Raw genomic sequence first — 16,221 nt, 5'->3', positions numbered from 1 at the left:
TTATGGGATATTCAACTCGGATGTTTTGATGGCGTTCTAGCATAGCATGTATGGCGTCTTGGGGTTCTATCAATCAATTCCTTCTCAGCATCACCTGTCCAGGTGGTGGTAAATGCTTTGCAATCACTATAGTCCTTTGACCTAGGCACTTCCCTTTGTCCACTACACACCAAGTGAATACATCTTTATCCGAATATCCGAAATCGACCACTAGGGCTCTTCTTCCGGGCCAGGATCATCTTTCCCTTACTGTGGTCATCGACCTTCAATCCGGCCGGGGCCATGGGATTGGATGTATAAACAAGTTTTGTCTCGCGCATATGTCGAGTGTGGGCGAAGAGCTCTTCCTGCAAGTCCTCGGTTATGTATTGTTTGATGATAATGTAGTTGGTGTTGTGCTATATCAGGGATTAGTTTCTAGACAATATACCATATGCCTTTTTATATGGTACTAACCTCATCCCAATCCCAAGGCAAATTATATGCAATCAATGTGTCAGGCATCAGGTGTTTACGATGGACCTAAAGAACGTCAACATCTGTACCTCCAGTATCTCCAGTATATCCAGTATGCGATGATGGATGTAGTTCCATATAGTTCCCGAGGTCACTTACCTTAGTCCACGTAGTCTTTTCTTTTTCCTTTTCTATTTCCCTCCTCTCTTTTTTCTTTTTCTCAAGGATATTCTCATTCTCCTGTTCCTTATGCTCCATGCGTTCTTGCTCGAGCTTCCATTCTTCAACCGCAGCTTCCCTGAGGGCAATCTGCTCAGGCGTCTCCGAGTACGGGTTTCGAAGATCCTCCCAAGACGTTTTCTTCGTTGACTTCTCCTCATCCTCCATCTCTCCCGTCATTGATTTTCCCTTTGTTAAATTGGCCTTCAGCCTCCAGCGTTGTTCTGAATTCGCACCCTGCGCTCCCTCTTCTTGTCTCGCTTTGGGGTCAAACATTGTTACCTGTGGCAGGTAAAAGAGGGCAACCTCCTGTAAATGCCTAGCGACATGCTGCTGAAACCCGACAGAAGGGAGGTGTGTATGCTTGCAAATGGCGCATTGGTAGGAAGTATCAGCGATCGGATGCATTTCCTGAATGTGAGCGTACCATTGCTGACAACTTCCGTATAGCCTATTTGGCGTCGAACACTCGGGAAAGACGCACACATAAGGCATCAAGTCGGAGAGAATGTGCTGTAGCCATGCTTGCTCATCCCGAACAGTTATGGTGTAGAAGCAATACGGACATCTGAACGGGCTTTTCCCGCGCCCTTTTTCAGGCATCGGTGGTGTTCTCGTCTCTCCGTCTACTCCCTCGAATAAGGTGCCACTGTATGAGGTTTCGGATGCGCCAGAGTCAGAGGCCACATCATGCGGTTGATTAGGCTCTTTATATGCATTGTTAACAATCGTTCCGGGCGGCATAGTCCATTCCATACTTTCTGGATCAATGCCCTGGCTCCGTTTCGCATGGTGTCTCTCGCGAAATTTCAAGATGGCTTTTTGTCGCGCCATCATGAAACTGAGTCGATTGATCACTACCTCATCTGCGTGGGGATATTTACTGGAGACATGCTTCCCAGCCCAGAATACAAATGGTTCGGCGTCCACTCTGCGTGTTCCAGACAGACGGTCGTGATGAGCTGGCTGGCGAATCATCATGGACATCTGGTAGAGCTGGGTGATTGTTTCGAGGAGGCCTTGATGGATCTGCTGAACCTCCGTTATGCTATCGTCATTCTCTGGGTAGTCTCCATGACCTTCAGCCCCTGCGTATGGATATTGTTTCTCAACATCGGCATCTTCCTCTAGGACCTCTGTGAGGTCTAAGAGCAGCTCTTTAACTCTCCCCAGGAGCGACAGGATCTGGTCTTTTATGTGAGATGCATCCCTCAGGCGATAATCCAAAGAAGATTGTCCGGTCCCTTGAGCGATATTGCCTGCCCATACTCGTAATCGACCGAGTTCGTCCCTCCATGCTTGCAGGGGAACTTCGAGGATATGCTTAGTGAGACCATCCGAAGCAATTAAAGAGCTGAACTGGACGATACAACTCTGAACGAGATCTGGCACGGTTGCCATCCTTTTTGACTCATTGAGGTTTGTGGTTGGTGTATGAAGATTGGCCCGTATAGTGCGGGGCATTGTACATGGAGGGGCTGACAAGTCAGCTTACAGAAAATTATCTTGACTCAACGAAAGGATGGTGACTGGTATCGAGGCGGCTGGCCTCGCTCTCGCTATTCTTCCTCTTCTTATAAACCAGATCGATGCCTACGCTCTCGGCATTGAGAAGATCAGGCTTCTAAGGCGATACCGACGGGACTTTAAAGATTATTCGATGGGACTGAAAACACAGCGCACCATCTTGCTAAATACACTAGAACAAGCCCTCGAAGGTGTCGTCGACGATGAAGATGAGATATGCCAACTCATCAACAACCCACAAGGCGAAGAATGGGCAAACGCAGCTCTACAAAGTCGTCTCCGCAGGAAGCTGAACCGAAATTACGATGTGTTCTTACAAAATATGACTTCTCTCTCGGATCTACTAGAATATCTCTCTCGAAAGCTACACGTTGGTGAGGATTGGGCGAATGTGAGTGATCCTATTCATCTACTCTTATACTATATTCTGGGTTGTACTCACCTTGAATCATCTCAGTTCGCCCCCGAAACCTGGGATCTATGGAAATTTCGTAAGATCCTTAGCAAAGCGGTTTACGACGATCTCCTCGCAAAGATCAACGCCGCAAATACAATACTGAAGCTTCTCATTGACCAATCCGATCACCGGGAAGCGAGCAAGAAAAGGCGCCAGTCCTGGAGCCCCCTTCTACAACAATACAAAAAGGGACGCAAGCATGCTGAAGGGCTATTTCAAACTATCATTGACGGGAATTACTGGCGCTGTAGTTGTAAAGGGCAACACTTTGTCCAGCTTCAACTACAAACAAATCCTCTAGGGAGTGCTGGGGATCATCCTCTCAGAAACTGCCAGTCTCAGTTCCGGATGCTCTTCTCCAACAAGGCCCCGAGCAACACGAATACAGATCATCTATTGACCCGGACGGAGATGGTCTTTAAGCCCATGCAGGTCAAAGAGACTATGGGACTTGCCACTCTCTCCCTTTACAACAACCCCACGTTCTATCAAGTACAGGGGAGATCTAGGGTCCAGTGCAACGGTTCCACTCTCATAGAGGAAGCATCAGAAATGACTCTTGAGCCCCCGTCTATTCCACTCATTAAGGATTTTTGTTCATCTCTTCATTTTGCCGAAATGCGCAGTGGGCAGCAAAAGACCATTGGTTTCATTGCCAACGACATGAATGCCTCTTTCCGGTACACAATGGAAGCAATGAAACTTCCAAAGGGAGTTCCACAGAAGACTCTTGAGGAAGTCCTTTCAAAAATTGGTCGGCGTGATCGACTTCACATCGCTACCGGCCTGGCATGTGGTGTGGTTCAATTCTGTGGCAATTGGCTGAAATCCTCATGGGATAGCTCCGATGTCCATCTGGCTGCTGCCGACGACGGTTACAGCGTATTGCTGGACAATCTCTATCTCTCGTGGCCTCTTCTCCCTCCCAGTGCTGGAAGAGAGTCTCGCAACTCGACGCCCTATCCTAACGTGCAAAACAATCTTCTGTTGCCTTTAGGGCTTGCGCTAGTGGAACTTTCACTTGGGAAATCCCTCAGTGTATTCTTTACTCCGGAGGATGAGCACCAGGAACCATTGGTCACTAAATTCCGAGTTGCCTCAAGGCTTGTCGACAATGTGCACCAGGAAAGTGGTACACACTATGCAGAAGCCGTTCATAGCTGCCTCTACTGGTCTGGCATAACCTCACTGTGCAATGAGCAAAGATTCGTGGAGCGTGTCTTCGATAATATTGTCTCTCCTTTGCTGAAGGACTTGGTAAATTTCGAGGGTCTGACGTGAAAATTGGGATGTTATTCTACACGAAGCAATAATAATCAATGTACATTGTATATACTAGGCCCTAGGCTCTGCTAAGGACCTCACTGGGTCTAAGCTGACTCTGCCCTGGTAAAAGCGTAAAGGACGGCAAAAGGCACCACGTAGAGATACCTAAGTATCGTCTGACTGATCTAGAAATAAAGCGAAAACGAAAACCTCAAAGTTTCGCCTTCTCCTCCTGCTTCTTCTTCTCCCACCCCTTCTGCGTCGCGAAATTCACAATCAAATTCCAAGCAGCAACCCCAACCCCAACCGGCGGGACAACCAACAACGCCCATGCCCACCATCTCGGACTCGACGCCGCAATACTGGCCATGGCCCCCTTAACAGCAACCTCCAGCTCTGCCTTATCAGCATCATTCCAGATCACCACCCCACGCCCCGTCGTCGTCCCCCGGAACTCCGCCTGCGTCGCTTTCGTCCGCACATCCCCCTGGCTCCGGACCCGGTTCTCCGCATCCTCAGCTGTAAGATGCGCATCGCGGGCGCGCAACCGCGCAGTCTGGATTTCAGGATCGTGAACACCCACTACAATCACCGTTCCGCAGATGAGATCCATCCCGCTCTCGAAGAGGAGCGGTACATCCAGAACAACCGCCCATTGGCCACGCAGGTAATGGTAGATTAAGGCTTTGTAGACTTCCCACCGGACGGCGGGGTGGACGATGCCGTTGAGGACTTGTCGGTCGCGTTTGCGCTCTTCGGTGCTACCAAAGACGCGCCGTCCCAGCGCCGGTCGGTTCAGTGGTTTCCCGTTCGGGTTTGTGGGCGCATCTTCCAATAATAGGTCTGGCGTGCTGGAGCCGAAGTAGTTGACGATCGCTTTGTAGCCTGCGGTGCCGGGTTCGACTACTTTGCGGGCGAGGAGATCGGCGTCGATTATTGGAAGGGAGTAAGGTGGTGTAGAGAGGATGGAGGAGACAGTTGACTTGCCCGTTGCTATTGAGCCGGTGAGCCCGATGATCAGCATTTTGGCTTTAGACAGAGGACAGGAGACAAAGAGAGTTGTAGAAGTCGAAGTTGAATGCGGGGAGATAAAATTAGCCTCGGCTCCGCATTGGGTGTTTTCATGTACGTCATGTAGCGATGCAATGCAGCTATGCAGGAGATTCTGGATTCTCTAATTTCCAATCGGCTTCCAGTAACTAATTTGCTATATATTTGATTGTATCGATCTTTAGGAAGTCCTGTCGCAGTTGCGACGGATATCCTCGTGTGCTTATAGATCCTAAGAGGACTGCAATCTGAGTGCGCATATACGCAGCAGAACAAGACGCCTAACCCGAGGCAGTGAAAGGGGAGCTTATGTGGCGGATTTCTTTCGATCCCGATGTGGGCAATTCAAGTTTCCGGCAATCCGTGTGAAGGGTCTTGTGCTTGGCCCTTCCACCCAATAGTCGGCCACCCCTTGGGCAACGAGGAGAATGGAGGCAGGGAATAGCGATCATCACAGCCACCTTCCCATGGACAGTTCAGATCGCACAGACCGAACACTTTGCAGTAGCATTCCTTCGCATTGGGGCAATGCACGGGATCCTTTCCAAATATCACTGGAGAAAATGTCAGCTTTCGATCGGAACTGAGCGGTTTGCAGGGAAACCACATACTATGCCATGAATATTCCATAATTCGTCCACTCAAATCATCCTCTAGCGGTGTTTCCACCAGCCATTTGCGGAAGCGCTCGTAGTCGCTGCGCGGCCGTTCCAGCACCTTGGCGCGGGACACACCAAACTGCGCGCAGCATGACACGCCTACCTCCTCCGGGACAGGAACCCCAGGGAATAGCTCCATAAATCCATTCTTGAAGTATTCGCCGGCGTGTACATTGCTGCGATGCGTATCAGTGAGAGGACGGATCTCTACCGGGCATCCGAGGGTCCAAACACATCGTAGGTTGACATATCCTTGCTCTTGTAGGTATGGGATCTGGAAGTTTCGGAGCGGCGGGATACCGTCGTAGTATGGGTCGTCGTTGTGCCATTGGTAGCGTTGGGAGTGGATGAAGAGCATTGAGTCTGGTAGATTATCGTAATTGTCGATGATGTATCTGGTTCAACAGCTCGAGTCAGTATAGGGTAGGAGAAGGATGTAACACACATCGCATGTCGGACTCACGTCAAATACACCATGGATTCCCGGCCTTTGTTGCGCGACACCGTCAACGGCGCGTGCTTGTCGTCCACCACGTAGATACTTTTCGTCCAGTCGGGAAAGTATTCTGACAGCCATGACGTGTCATCGCTTTTCATGCTGGCAACTACCATATCCTTGCGTCTCCGTACAGCAGGACGAGCCAGCTCGTCTGGTTGTTTTGTCGATCCATGTTCATGTGTCTGCGCATAGCTGCCTGTTTCGGTCTTCACGGAGGACTTTGTAAAGAATAAAAGGTACAGGGCGAGAACGATGAAGATGGTAATGAAGATGGCCTTCATCCGACTGCGACGTCGGGGGCCCTGAGGCCCACTGGGAGCGAACAACATGTTGGATGGAGGGACTGGAGGGCACTGCCCGAGTGGTCAAGTCATTGAGGGGTGGAGACCGTCTTAACGGGAAATCAAGGCCCCGGGGGAGCTCAAGAAATCCGAGAGTCGAATATACTTGGGGATACTAATCAGATACTAATTCATGTAGTATGCTGTAATGAATGCAATTGTCAGAGACATGAGGTCGACGTGTCGCAAGTTCAAGTTCTCCACAGCCCTGGAGCCAAGCTCTGATGATTTGGCTGAGCTCCGAGCTCACAATTACAACGGGACAGCTATAAGAACAGTTATAACACAGCCAAAATATATAAATCAAGTCATTTACGGAGCAATTAATAGTAGATATCTTGATATTTTAATATATTGATGTGTTTTATATATATATATATATATATATCGAATTGGTGTCACCAGCATATGTATACATCTAACCAGTAGATCTCGTCTGTCCCACCTGGACATACTACCTATACATCATATTCACCCTATTCCTCCTATTCCTCCTATTCCTCCTATTCCTCCTATTCCTCCTATTCCTCCTATTCCTCCTATTCCTCCTATTGGCATGCGGTAATAGGTCCCAAGTACCAGCTATGTGCCCCAACATCCGGGTTCAATGTCCCCGCATTTCCAGACTTCGAGCCAACGCCCTCAATGACATCAATATCAGACGAGGTCACCGTTGTATCGTCGTCACTAGTAATCCAGTACTCGGGACTTGCGTGGCTAAAACCAACACTTGCAGGTGGCAACTTAGGCACCAGGTCATCTTGATGCGTCACACGCCAGAGACTGCCTTGCTCCGTGATGTATTTAGCCAGAGCCTCATTGCCCACACGTGGCTGGCCATAGGAATACTATAGTCCCGTGAGTATACACTATTAACAAAGACTGATTCAAAACAAAAACATGGTACTCACCACATTCGGTTCATATCCCGCATTACGAAGCACACTACCTCCCAACGTGGCAAGAGCCGCACCGAAGCTGTGGCCGGTCAGGACAAGAGTGTAGCCCGGGTATGTTGTCTGTGCGGCCTTGATCTTGGCTGTCAGATCATCCGCGACGGTCTCCCAGGATTCCAAGAACCCGCTGTGGGCTTCGCAGTCGCTGCAGATACTGCTGGCATCGGTCAAGCCGAAGTTGATGTTCGCAATCCAAGTGCTTATTGAGCGGCTACCCCGGAAGGAGACGACGAGTAGCTTGTTTGTTTTGTCCGCCGCGAGGAAGCCGGCAACATTGCCATAGCTGCAGACCCTAATAGGTGACACTGTGTTAATTAACAGTTGTGAGCGACTTTGCAAGTTGATTTCATACTTATCAAACTCGTATAGAGAAATTGTGTCAGCAGACTCCACTAATGGACAGTTGTCTTCCTCGCAAGATAGCGCATCCCCGGTTGAGTCGTTATTGTTCGTGCAGTATGACGCCGCAGCCCATTGAGAGAATCGGGTCAACTGATTAAGCACATCAGTGGACACATCTATTGCTTGTTAGTTGGTTACCGGAGGGCATGAACTAAAAATTGCATATCCATACCCCGAGGAACAGGACGAGAAGGAGCAGCAACCGTCACCACTGCGAGAGCTGCGATACCACAAAGCCGACCAAGAACAACCATTATGAAGATATCCGGAGTTAGGCCTTCTCAACGAGTATGCACACACGTGAAGATAGCCATACGGGACAGCTTCCTTATGTATGCTCGGCGAATCCAAACAGACTCGTATAGATCCCAAATTCCTTCACGAATCGGGACATCTTCGAGGAGCGGGGTACAGCACCCATTCTCTCGTAGATTAAATTGTTTCCGGACTTGGCTCTATCTCCGGTCCATGGCGCATATTTCACGCGTGACCGATGGGATTCCGGTGGGATCGACATGGAATTCATGCAGCTGTAAAGTTCGTCACCGGGAATGTAACCACGGAGAAATGCCGGACGAGTGGAGGATGGTCTGTATAGTAAAAGAGCGGAGTATTCCATGCAGGAGATTAGGGCTGTGGAGCGCTTACCTGTGCCTCGTATTGCATGGGCTTATTTCAGTGGTTATTTCTCCATGCGACACAAGTGCCGTGACGATGAACATTTTGGGCTCTTTGCATGTCGGGCAGAAGAAGTAGGGTTGGTTTCTGCTTGGCATTGCGCCCAGGTGTTGGGTTGTAGAAGAGATTCCAGCCACTCACTTTCACCCGTGATCGTATCTATGTATATGGATGCTGTAGAGGTAATATCCAACTACGACGTTATTAAACATGTGTGATCATTAGAAGCGTAAAATTGATTTGACTGGCCATATTGCATTCCATTTGCAATGGAAGGTGGTTTTTTTTTTGTATTTTTCCCTCTTTTTTCTTTTTCTCTCGAAGTTTCGAAAAGAATCCCGATCTCAATGCCAGTCAAACCCGTATCTCGTTCATCATCGCTGCCAGCAGAGAACCTTCGCCGGGACACTCGGTGCTCGGGCCCAAGGTAGGCTTGGCTAGCGTCTCATTCGTCTTGGAAGGACTCCCCACTACTGGTGAGATTCGATCTTCATTCCTTCCTCAACGCCAGTCATACCAGTGTCCTGTCCGTCGTCTGCACCATCACCACTGAGGAGGACTCGGGGAGGGATAGTGTAGCCAGGAGGCAACGGGGTGCCAGGAGTCACGGCAACAATGTTGTCGTTCTCATCGACCATCTCGAAGTTGTATCGCGATAGGAGATGCGGAATGGCGGAAAGTTGGGGACCATAGCGAGCAGTGTTATCATACAGCTCGAACAGCGGCACAGCGAGAAGCTTCATGTTCTTTGGGACCGAGAGAACCTCTATAATAAGCCATGTGTTAGCAATATTTACTGGGAAGACATAATGGTGTGTGTTGGAGCTTACTTTTCTTTGGGAGGCGAATGAAGTACAACTTCTTGCACTCCTTGGGACGGGTGACATGTGCAGGAAGGAATGGATACATGAAGGTCTCAAAGTTGGGTCGCCACCATTGCGCAAGAGTGTCGCTGATTTCCCAGTCATCATTAACACCTTCGCCGGAGAACTGAGATCCAACAGGTGCAAGGCGCTCATTCAGCCGCTTCTTGAAACCTTCAATTTCATCGTCCTCGTGGTGCAGATAATCACCTGGGCTAAGGACTATTAGCGGTGGATTGAGAATATGCGCAAACCATGGTGATAACTTACAGCTTAAAGAATGCATTGGCAATCTGCAACATCAGCACATGAGGGTGGTTGTGCTCGTGACACACCAGGATTCCCTCACAGGTTCGTCGCATTCCATGCAGGCGATACTGTTCTTCGAGGCGCTTCAGCCTTGCCAGGACCGAAGGGTCCTCTTCGGGTTGGGTCTCCTTTGTGCCGAAGGTATAGTTCGACAGGGGGTAAAGGCGGACAGTCTCGGGCTGCTGCGCGGTGAAGTCCTTGGGAACAATGGGCCTAGAAGCTATCGTGTCAGAATGATTCGGAAAGTGCATCATCGATAACGTTATCGTAATCTTATCGGAATTACTTACGGATGTCCACTGACAGGGACGTCCTGCGTAGTCGTAGCCATTTTGACACGGCCCTCGTTGTTATTGAGATCAAGAACGGCGAGAGCTCCCCGGGGCCCCAAAGCTCCGCCATCGTCCCTTATCGCTTATCGGCTTGACCGCCTTCCTGGCAAATTCGATATCTCCAGGACTACTCTACACATGTACGATTTAGCTCACACTACATGTATAGCAAAAAACTTGTCTGAAAGTAGTCGGATTATTGTCCATCTCTGGAACTGCACTATATCTTCAATTGACAAACCCCCCAACTCTCGGATTTATGCAACCGTCCAGCCCAACACCCAACCTACTCCGCATGTATACTATTCATAGCTTGGCGTCAAAATCCTCATACTCGCTCAGATCCGTGACAGGAACAGGGCCAGTGCTGACAGGCAAACTGGCCTTGAAGGTAGGTACGTCGGTGATAACAACAGCCTTTTGAGTCTCGCCATTGCCATTAGCCACACCCTGAATGTCACTGCTAGAGCTAAGACCGAGCTCCTTCAACTGTGAACTGAGCTTCTCGTCCAGTGTCTCAAGCACAGGCTCCAACTTCTGCTGTGACAGGCCTGTCTCGGTGGCCAGGAAACCCTTCACAGCAAAGACGACCTGGGACTTGTCCGCTGTCGCGTCAACCTCATCGAATGCCGTAGCCAAGCGGGCGGAATCCACTATGAAGTCAGCGGCTTCAAGGTGCTTGGCGACTACTTCGACAAGGCGTGTTTTCTGTTCAGCTAGTTTCGGCGCCTCAACCTGCGCGCCTGACTTGGCGTTCATGTGGATGGCAAGCTTGGCGCGTGTTGCCGACGACGGGTCGATGTATTGCCGGTAGAATGCAACGAGATCCGCCTTGGTCAGGGTACGCACATTGGCCGCGTCGGTCTCATGCTGCAGGAAATCAAAGTACTCAGATCCGACATGCGACCAGTACCGGCCAGTCTCAGAGCTCAGGTTCTTGAGTTTCTCCAGGCGCTTGTTCACGACACTGCGCTTGTGACCCTCGAATTCTTCTTCTGGCATCTTCTCCAGGATGGGGCCGAACTCGCGGAGGAAAGTCTCAATGCGCGATTCGAGATACTGTGCCGTGCGCTCACTTTGGATAATGACCCGGTAGCCCAGGGTGGTGGCGTTGTAGCGTGCGCCACTCCACACCACATATCCGAGCTGTTCCTTGCTGCGGAGCTGGTCGAATGCAGGTTCGTCAGTCAGCTGCGCGAACAGCTGAAGCTTCGACCGCAGAACATCATCAGAGAAGAGTCCGATATATAGGTAGTACTCAATACAGTGATTGACGTTAGCCGGATCCTTAAGCGACCGGGGATAGACATAGTTGGCACCGGGCGGCAAGGTCATATTGCGGCGCAAGTACCACTGCGACGGAGGCAGAGGACGGCCGCCCAAGATCTTCTCAACAGAGTCCGTCATACGCAGGGCATCCTCCTTGTACAGGTTTCCGTGGGCCAGGACTTCGATGTGGGTCTGCTCAAGCAACTGGGGGAAGAAATTGACCACGTCATCACTCTCAACATGCTCCAGCTCTTCAAGATACTGCTCGTTGACCCAGCTGCGCTCGGCAAGAAGATAACGAGTGTAATCTCCGACCTGGTAGTAAGGCTGTTGGTACTCGGCATTGCGGAATGCCCGCGTCAAGCGCTCTTTGATAATGTCGAACCGATCCTGGTTGATAACTAGCCCACGCATGGTATTGAGTACTTTCTCCAATAGAGCGGACATCTTGTCGTTGTACCCGCTCACGGAAATGTCCAAGCCCAAAATGTTCGCCGAGAGATGGTAGTCCAAGCCAGCAAGCTCAGCGTCGTAGGAGTATTCATCTAGCGAATCTCGTACCAACTCGCTATACAGCTTGGTTTTGATGAGATTGGCAGGTGTAGCCCACACTAAAGGATTGCGGAGCGTTACCTCGACAGTGGCCTTGGGCACCCAGAAACGGTCATCTTTCTTGAACCACAGGCGCACCCGATCATCATGGCGAATCAGTTTAGGGGTCTTCGCTGGCTCGGCCACCTCCTTCTTTTCCACCGAGAGTCTGGTCGGCACAAATTCGTTCTTGTGAGGCATGTGCACGTTAGAAGTGCGGGTGGCCTCAGTCGACTCTAAAGCCTTCTGAAGACCGCCCAAGAATTCCTGTGGGATCTTCTCGACCTTGTATTCGGTACCATACCACTTCTCCTTCTGGTCCCATGTACCCGGGAACTCCTGGGATACAACGACTAGGCGGAAGTTGTCGGCCCGCAGATAGCTCAGCGCCTTCTTGATCAAGTCAGAGTCGAATCGTCGGATCAAAGACCCGCTCAGCAGCCATTCACTAGGCAGTGACTTTTGCATGACGCTGCTCAGACGGCTAGTGAATCGACTAGCCGGGGTCTTCTGCTTGAACCGGAAATCGACCTCGGCAAGGTTCTTCATCTCGTCAAAGATCCATTGCTCGGGCTCGCGTTGCTTGATCATAGCGATATACTCGAAGACGACATTTGCAACTTCCTGGTATTGCTTCAGACCTTCGGGGGTCAGGCGCACCGAGATAGTGAAAAATGCTGACCCAGCACATACAGGCATGGCACCTGCAGACAGGCCATTGGCCCATCCCTTGGCCTTGAGGTAAGAAAGAACACTGCCGGGGCCCTCGTGGCCAATCAAATGACTGATATAGCGGCTAGGCTGGGTGTCATGCAAATCCTCCTCGTCAAGGAACGGGAAGTACATATCCATGGATCGAGTATCCATGACGGGCTTCACGAACACCTGGGTGCACATATCCTTCTCGGTGAAGGGCTGAACATCGTCCCAGCGATTCTGAGCAAGGTTCTTGTTCTCGACATCGGAAAAGAGCTCGGAGACCCATTGCTCCAGAGTGTCCAAAGACTCCCGCCCCAGGACAACCAATTTCGCCCGGTTGGCTGAGTAGTGCTTCTCGTAGAACCGGATGAACTCACTGCGGACTTCCAGACCACGTTTCTGTGGATCTTCTTTCAAGGTCTGCAGGTTACCAGTCGAGAAGTGGCTGTAGGGATGTTTGGGGTTTGAAAGCGACTTGTTCAGTTGCATCAGACGCCACAGGTCACTTTGGAGGTTCTTTTTATTTTCCGAATCCACCGCCTGCAGCTCCCGTTCCAGCGTTGACTCTAGGAAAAGCGGAGCGACAAAGAACTGGGCAAACCGATCCAATGCTCCATAGAGAGGCGACTTCCCATCTAAGCCATTCCCATTCGACAAGACGCCATTGCTATCATTTGTCTCGGCAGGGGTGCTATCTCCGCTTGATTTCGGGGCACTGGAGTCACCTGTGGCGGATACTTCGAAGAAGTAGTTCGTTTCGGTGGCAGCTGTGTAGGCATTGGACGAACCTGAGTGGGATGCTAGGTACTGGTTGTATGCATTTTCCTTCGGGTACTAAAACAACAGAGATCCAGTTAGCATTTACCTCGGCTTTGGAAGGTGGTGGCGGTAGGTTGTAAGTTGTTCATTTACCTTTTTTGTGCCCATAAACAGCAAATGCTCCACTGCATGGGCCATTCCTGGCATATCATCTTCATCGGAGAAATTGCCAACATTGACATTCACGGCGGCACTGGCCTTATCGGTGTCCGGGTCATGAACTAGGAGAGCCTCAAGCTTGTTTGGCAACCGGATCACCCGATAAGAACGATCGTCTAGCTCCGGTTTCTCCAGGTTCTCTGTAATACGCTCGATTTGAGCCATGATCGGGGGTGTGGCGGTGAAGTTAGGGGTTGAATGGGAGGATGAACGGCGGGTCCAATGCACGGAAGAAAGAATCGGTAAAGGTACGGGCCGTACTGAACGAGGACTGGTCACACTGATGCGTGACAGCAAATCGGGATAAGGGCGGGTTGAGCTGCGAATGAGACCTTTGTGACACAGGTTTGCAGCAGAGGACCTTGGAGGCATTCAGTTGCCAAGGGGAGAGGCCAATGACGTGACTGATAAGGTCAATGCACTTGGGAATTCCAGGCCGAAAATGAGACGGGTTTATATATGTTTCGGTATATATGTGGGATTATATACCAGAGGGGGGGAAAGGAAGTTGTGATATCAACTGAGGGACAAGGCGATGTTGATCAACCCGGGCCTGGTGGAAATACTGCCCAGATGTTCGAGGCGGTGATAGTAGTTCTCTAACCGCCATGGCGAGTGCGCCTTATGGGTATTTTCCATATTACAGGTTCTAGTAATTAATCCCTAAAAATATCATCAGTTGAAACTCTGTAGGGTCAATTTCAACAATATCTCAATTCCTATAGTAGTCGTTTATACGGCCGTGGTCTTAGTGGTCTTCTTAGTGGTCTTCTTATGTCTTTTTGGTGGTCTTTCTTAGTACTCCGTAGTCTTTGTAGATATCTGGTTATATAGATATTTTCTCCTTAGTTTGTTAGGTAGATAGTAGAAATGGCCAATAACTATGGCGCACTGGCGGTTGGAGACTGCCGTATCTCGTAGCCCTAATAAGCGCTCTATCACCTACCAGTGGCGTATTCCGAGACAAGGCAGACTCGTGCCTACCAGGATTGGACTTTAAAAATAAGTCACTCTTTCCCATTATCACATTAGCTAAATACATGTCAGGGTCCTAACTGGTTCCACGTTGAAGTTCTTCCTTCCTCGCAGCTCCGTTGGTCAATTCACACGTGCTAGTGGACACTGCCCCCCCACAATTATATCCAACGGCGCTTAGCACTTGGCTGCACAGAGGTTCAGGTTGATACTACTGTCGGAGTTACAGTTCTTAGTCTGGCTGCCACCGGGATTGACACCCTGTGGCCAACAGATGCTCGAGCAAGCCGTGTCTGTGGGCCGCACGACAATCGTCTTGCCGGAGAATGGGTCGCCGAAGACATCTGACAGGTCATACCAAACTGTGCCTGGGTCCAGAGTGTAGGCAAAATTGGTCTGAGGACTGCCGTTGTACAGACCGTTGTCAACGGTGGTGATCTTCAGGGAGATGCCACCGGAGGCACTGTCGTGGTGCAGTGCTTCGCTGTAGCTGCCACCTGCTGGGATGGTTTGCTTGGGGCCGACACTACCACCAACGGACCATAGGTAGACTGGGAATGCGCAGTGGTTGGTCACGACAGCGTTGCCAACGGCGCTAGCAAGCGGTGCCAGAGCGGCAACGGAGGCAATAACTGCAGTAGAAAAGTGCATTTTTATAGGAAGATGGAGTTGGTTTGAGATAAAGCGATAAAGTCTGTTGGAAGTAATGAGGATATCTCTCTTGGATAGGATTCGAGTGCCCTTATATAGTTTCCCTGCTGGTGGATTGAGCAATGAGTTTCCAGCCTATACCTGGTCCCCCTTTGACCCGAGAGCAATGTCGCTAACGGAAAGTATAGTGGTTTGCTCACCAAATCCAAGACATCTCATCCCAAACTAACCTATTGAAGCCATAACCACTTGGGCAGCGGTCAGGCCATCTGTCACAGGACCGGAAGTAGCAATGGTTCGTAAAATCTTACAAAATCCCCGCGTCGCATGGTCAAAGAGTTTTCCAAGATCGGTGTCAGTGGAGGAAAGAGACAGAAAAGCGGCCATGGGTGTAGCGAAAAGAATACGATGTCTCAGAACGCTCCGACCCGATCATTGGATGTATCCAGCCCTAGGCGAGAGCAACCATTTGGAATGACATGATCTTTCCGACCATGCATGCCAAGTGTGGAGAGAAAGAGAAGACCCAAGGGATTTTCTTGTATAACGACGGAAGTGATTAGGTCCGTATTTTGCCACGCCGGGGTTTCTGGGGTAAAAAGTGAGACATCGTTACATCCCAGGGACGACATGCAGATCAACGCCACACTGGGAAAGTAAGTACATACTACTTATACGATATATGTAGCTAAAATCACTGGTAGCCAGCTGATGCTCGCTTCTTTGTCATGTAGACCGCTAAAAACCTCGAGCTATGGTTGGTGATGTGTCACAGTAGTGAAGTCACCAATGTCTCAAATCTCAAATTCAAAAGCCGTGCTGATATCACTCTTCCAGAGGGCCATAGAGGCTCGCACCTGATATCTTCTTGACATCTTCCTTCTTTGGCGATGGACGAGAATGTATTAGAGCCAAGATCAAAGACATGTTAGTATAGTTTTCCCTGACCTATTTTTATCTGCGGGGAATTCCCCGACGTCCCCCATTAGGCAAATATGAGCAGAAACATCCATGGATGTACTAACTGGCAAGATAGTTATCATT

At 50.0% G+C, this 16,221-nt stretch overlaps 9 protein-coding genes across 9 annotated transcripts; 1 reads left to right on the top strand and 8 right to left on the bottom strand.

The window, feature by feature from the left end:
* Positions 1-185: 185 nt before the first annotated feature.
* On the bottom strand, positions 186-2,076 carry N7525_008011 (uncharacterized protein; the record flags this gene model as incomplete). The annotated part of the gene is made up of 3 exons (XM_002568434.2): positions 186-398; positions 457-522; positions 616-2,076. 3 exons carry the CDS (start codon positions 2,074-2,076, stop codon positions 186-188), a joined length of 1,740 nt encoding a protein of 579 aa, XP_002568480.2.
* A 121-nt stretch (positions 2,077-2,197) lies between these two features.
* N7525_008010 (uncharacterized protein) lies at positions 2,198-3,940 on the top strand (the record flags this gene model as incomplete). Its single annotated transcript, XM_061214268.1, has 1 exon — positions 2,198-3,940. The coding sequence occupies one exon, from the start codon at positions 2,198-2,200 to the stop codon at positions 3,938-3,940; it is 1,743 nt and encodes a 580-aa protein (XP_061068699.1).
* A 196-nt stretch (positions 3,941-4,136) lies between these two features.
* N7525_008009 (putative dephospho-CoA kinase) lies at positions 4,137-4,949 on the bottom strand (the record flags this gene model as incomplete). The annotated part of the gene is made up of 1 exon (XM_002568432.2): positions 4,137-4,949. The coding sequence occupies one exon, from the start codon at positions 4,947-4,949 to the stop codon at positions 4,137-4,139; it is 813 nt and encodes a 270-aa protein (XP_002568478.1).
* Positions 4,950-5,320: 371 nt separating this feature from the next.
* Positions 5,321-6,462, bottom strand: N7525_008008 (DUF3431 domain-containing protein; the record flags this gene model as incomplete). The annotated part of the gene is made up of 3 exons (XM_002568431.2): positions 5,321-5,529; positions 5,587-6,029; positions 6,098-6,462. The coding sequence occupies 3 exons, from the start codon at positions 6,460-6,462 to the stop codon at positions 5,321-5,323; spliced, it is 1,017 nt and encodes a 338-aa protein (XP_002568477.2).
* A 560-nt stretch (positions 6,463-7,022) lies between these two features.
* Positions 7,023-8,086, bottom strand: N7525_008007 (lipase family protein; the record flags this gene model as incomplete). The annotated part of the gene is made up of 3 exons (XM_061214267.1): positions 7,023-7,322; positions 7,386-7,948; positions 8,005-8,086. The coding sequence occupies 3 exons, from the start codon at positions 8,084-8,086 to the stop codon at positions 7,023-7,025; spliced, it is 945 nt and encodes a 314-aa protein (XP_061068698.1).
* Positions 8,087-8,160: 74 nt separating this feature from the next.
* On the bottom strand, positions 8,161-8,554 carry N7525_008006 (uncharacterized protein; the record flags this gene model as incomplete). The annotated part of the gene is made up of 2 exons (XM_002568429.1): positions 8,161-8,422; positions 8,481-8,554. 2 exons carry the CDS (start codon positions 8,552-8,554, stop codon positions 8,161-8,163), a joined length of 336 nt encoding a protein of 111 aa, XP_002568475.1.
* A 426-nt stretch (positions 8,555-8,980) lies between these two features.
* On the bottom strand, positions 8,981-10,013 carry N7525_008005 (cleavage and polyadenylation specificity factor subunit 5; the record flags this gene model as incomplete). The annotated part of the gene is made up of 4 exons (XM_002568428.1): positions 8,981-9,276; positions 9,341-9,588; positions 9,644-9,895; positions 9,973-10,013. 4 exons carry the CDS (start codon positions 10,011-10,013, stop codon positions 8,981-8,983), a joined length of 837 nt encoding a protein of 278 aa, XP_002568474.1.
* A 307-nt stretch (positions 10,014-10,320) lies between these two features.
* On the bottom strand, positions 10,321-13,923 carry N7525_008004 (uncharacterized protein; the record flags this gene model as incomplete). The annotated part of the gene is made up of 2 exons (XM_061214266.1): positions 10,321-13,407; positions 13,486-13,923. The coding sequence occupies 2 exons, from the start codon at positions 13,921-13,923 to the stop codon at positions 10,321-10,323; spliced, it is 3,525 nt and encodes a 1,174-aa protein (XP_061068697.1).
* Positions 13,924-14,703: 780 nt separating this feature from the next.
* On the bottom strand, positions 14,704-15,177 carry N7525_008003 (putative BYS1 domain protein; the record flags this gene model as incomplete). Its single annotated transcript, XM_002568426.1, has 1 exon — positions 14,704-15,177. One exon carries the CDS (start codon positions 15,175-15,177, stop codon positions 14,704-14,706), a length of 474 nt encoding a protein of 157 aa, XP_002568472.1.
* Positions 15,178-16,221: the final 1,044 nt, after the last annotated feature.

The sequence above is a fragment of the Penicillium rubens genome (assembly GCF_028828025.1).
Source record: "Penicillium rubens strain IBT 27055 chromosome Unknown utg000003l_segment0_segment0, whole genome shotgun sequence".
Taxonomy (NCBI): Eukaryota; Fungi; Ascomycota; class Eurotiomycetes; order Eurotiales; family Aspergillaceae; genus Penicillium; species Penicillium rubens.
Note: the sequence above shows the minus strand (reverse complement) of the source record. Positions and strands in the feature narration are given on the sequence as shown.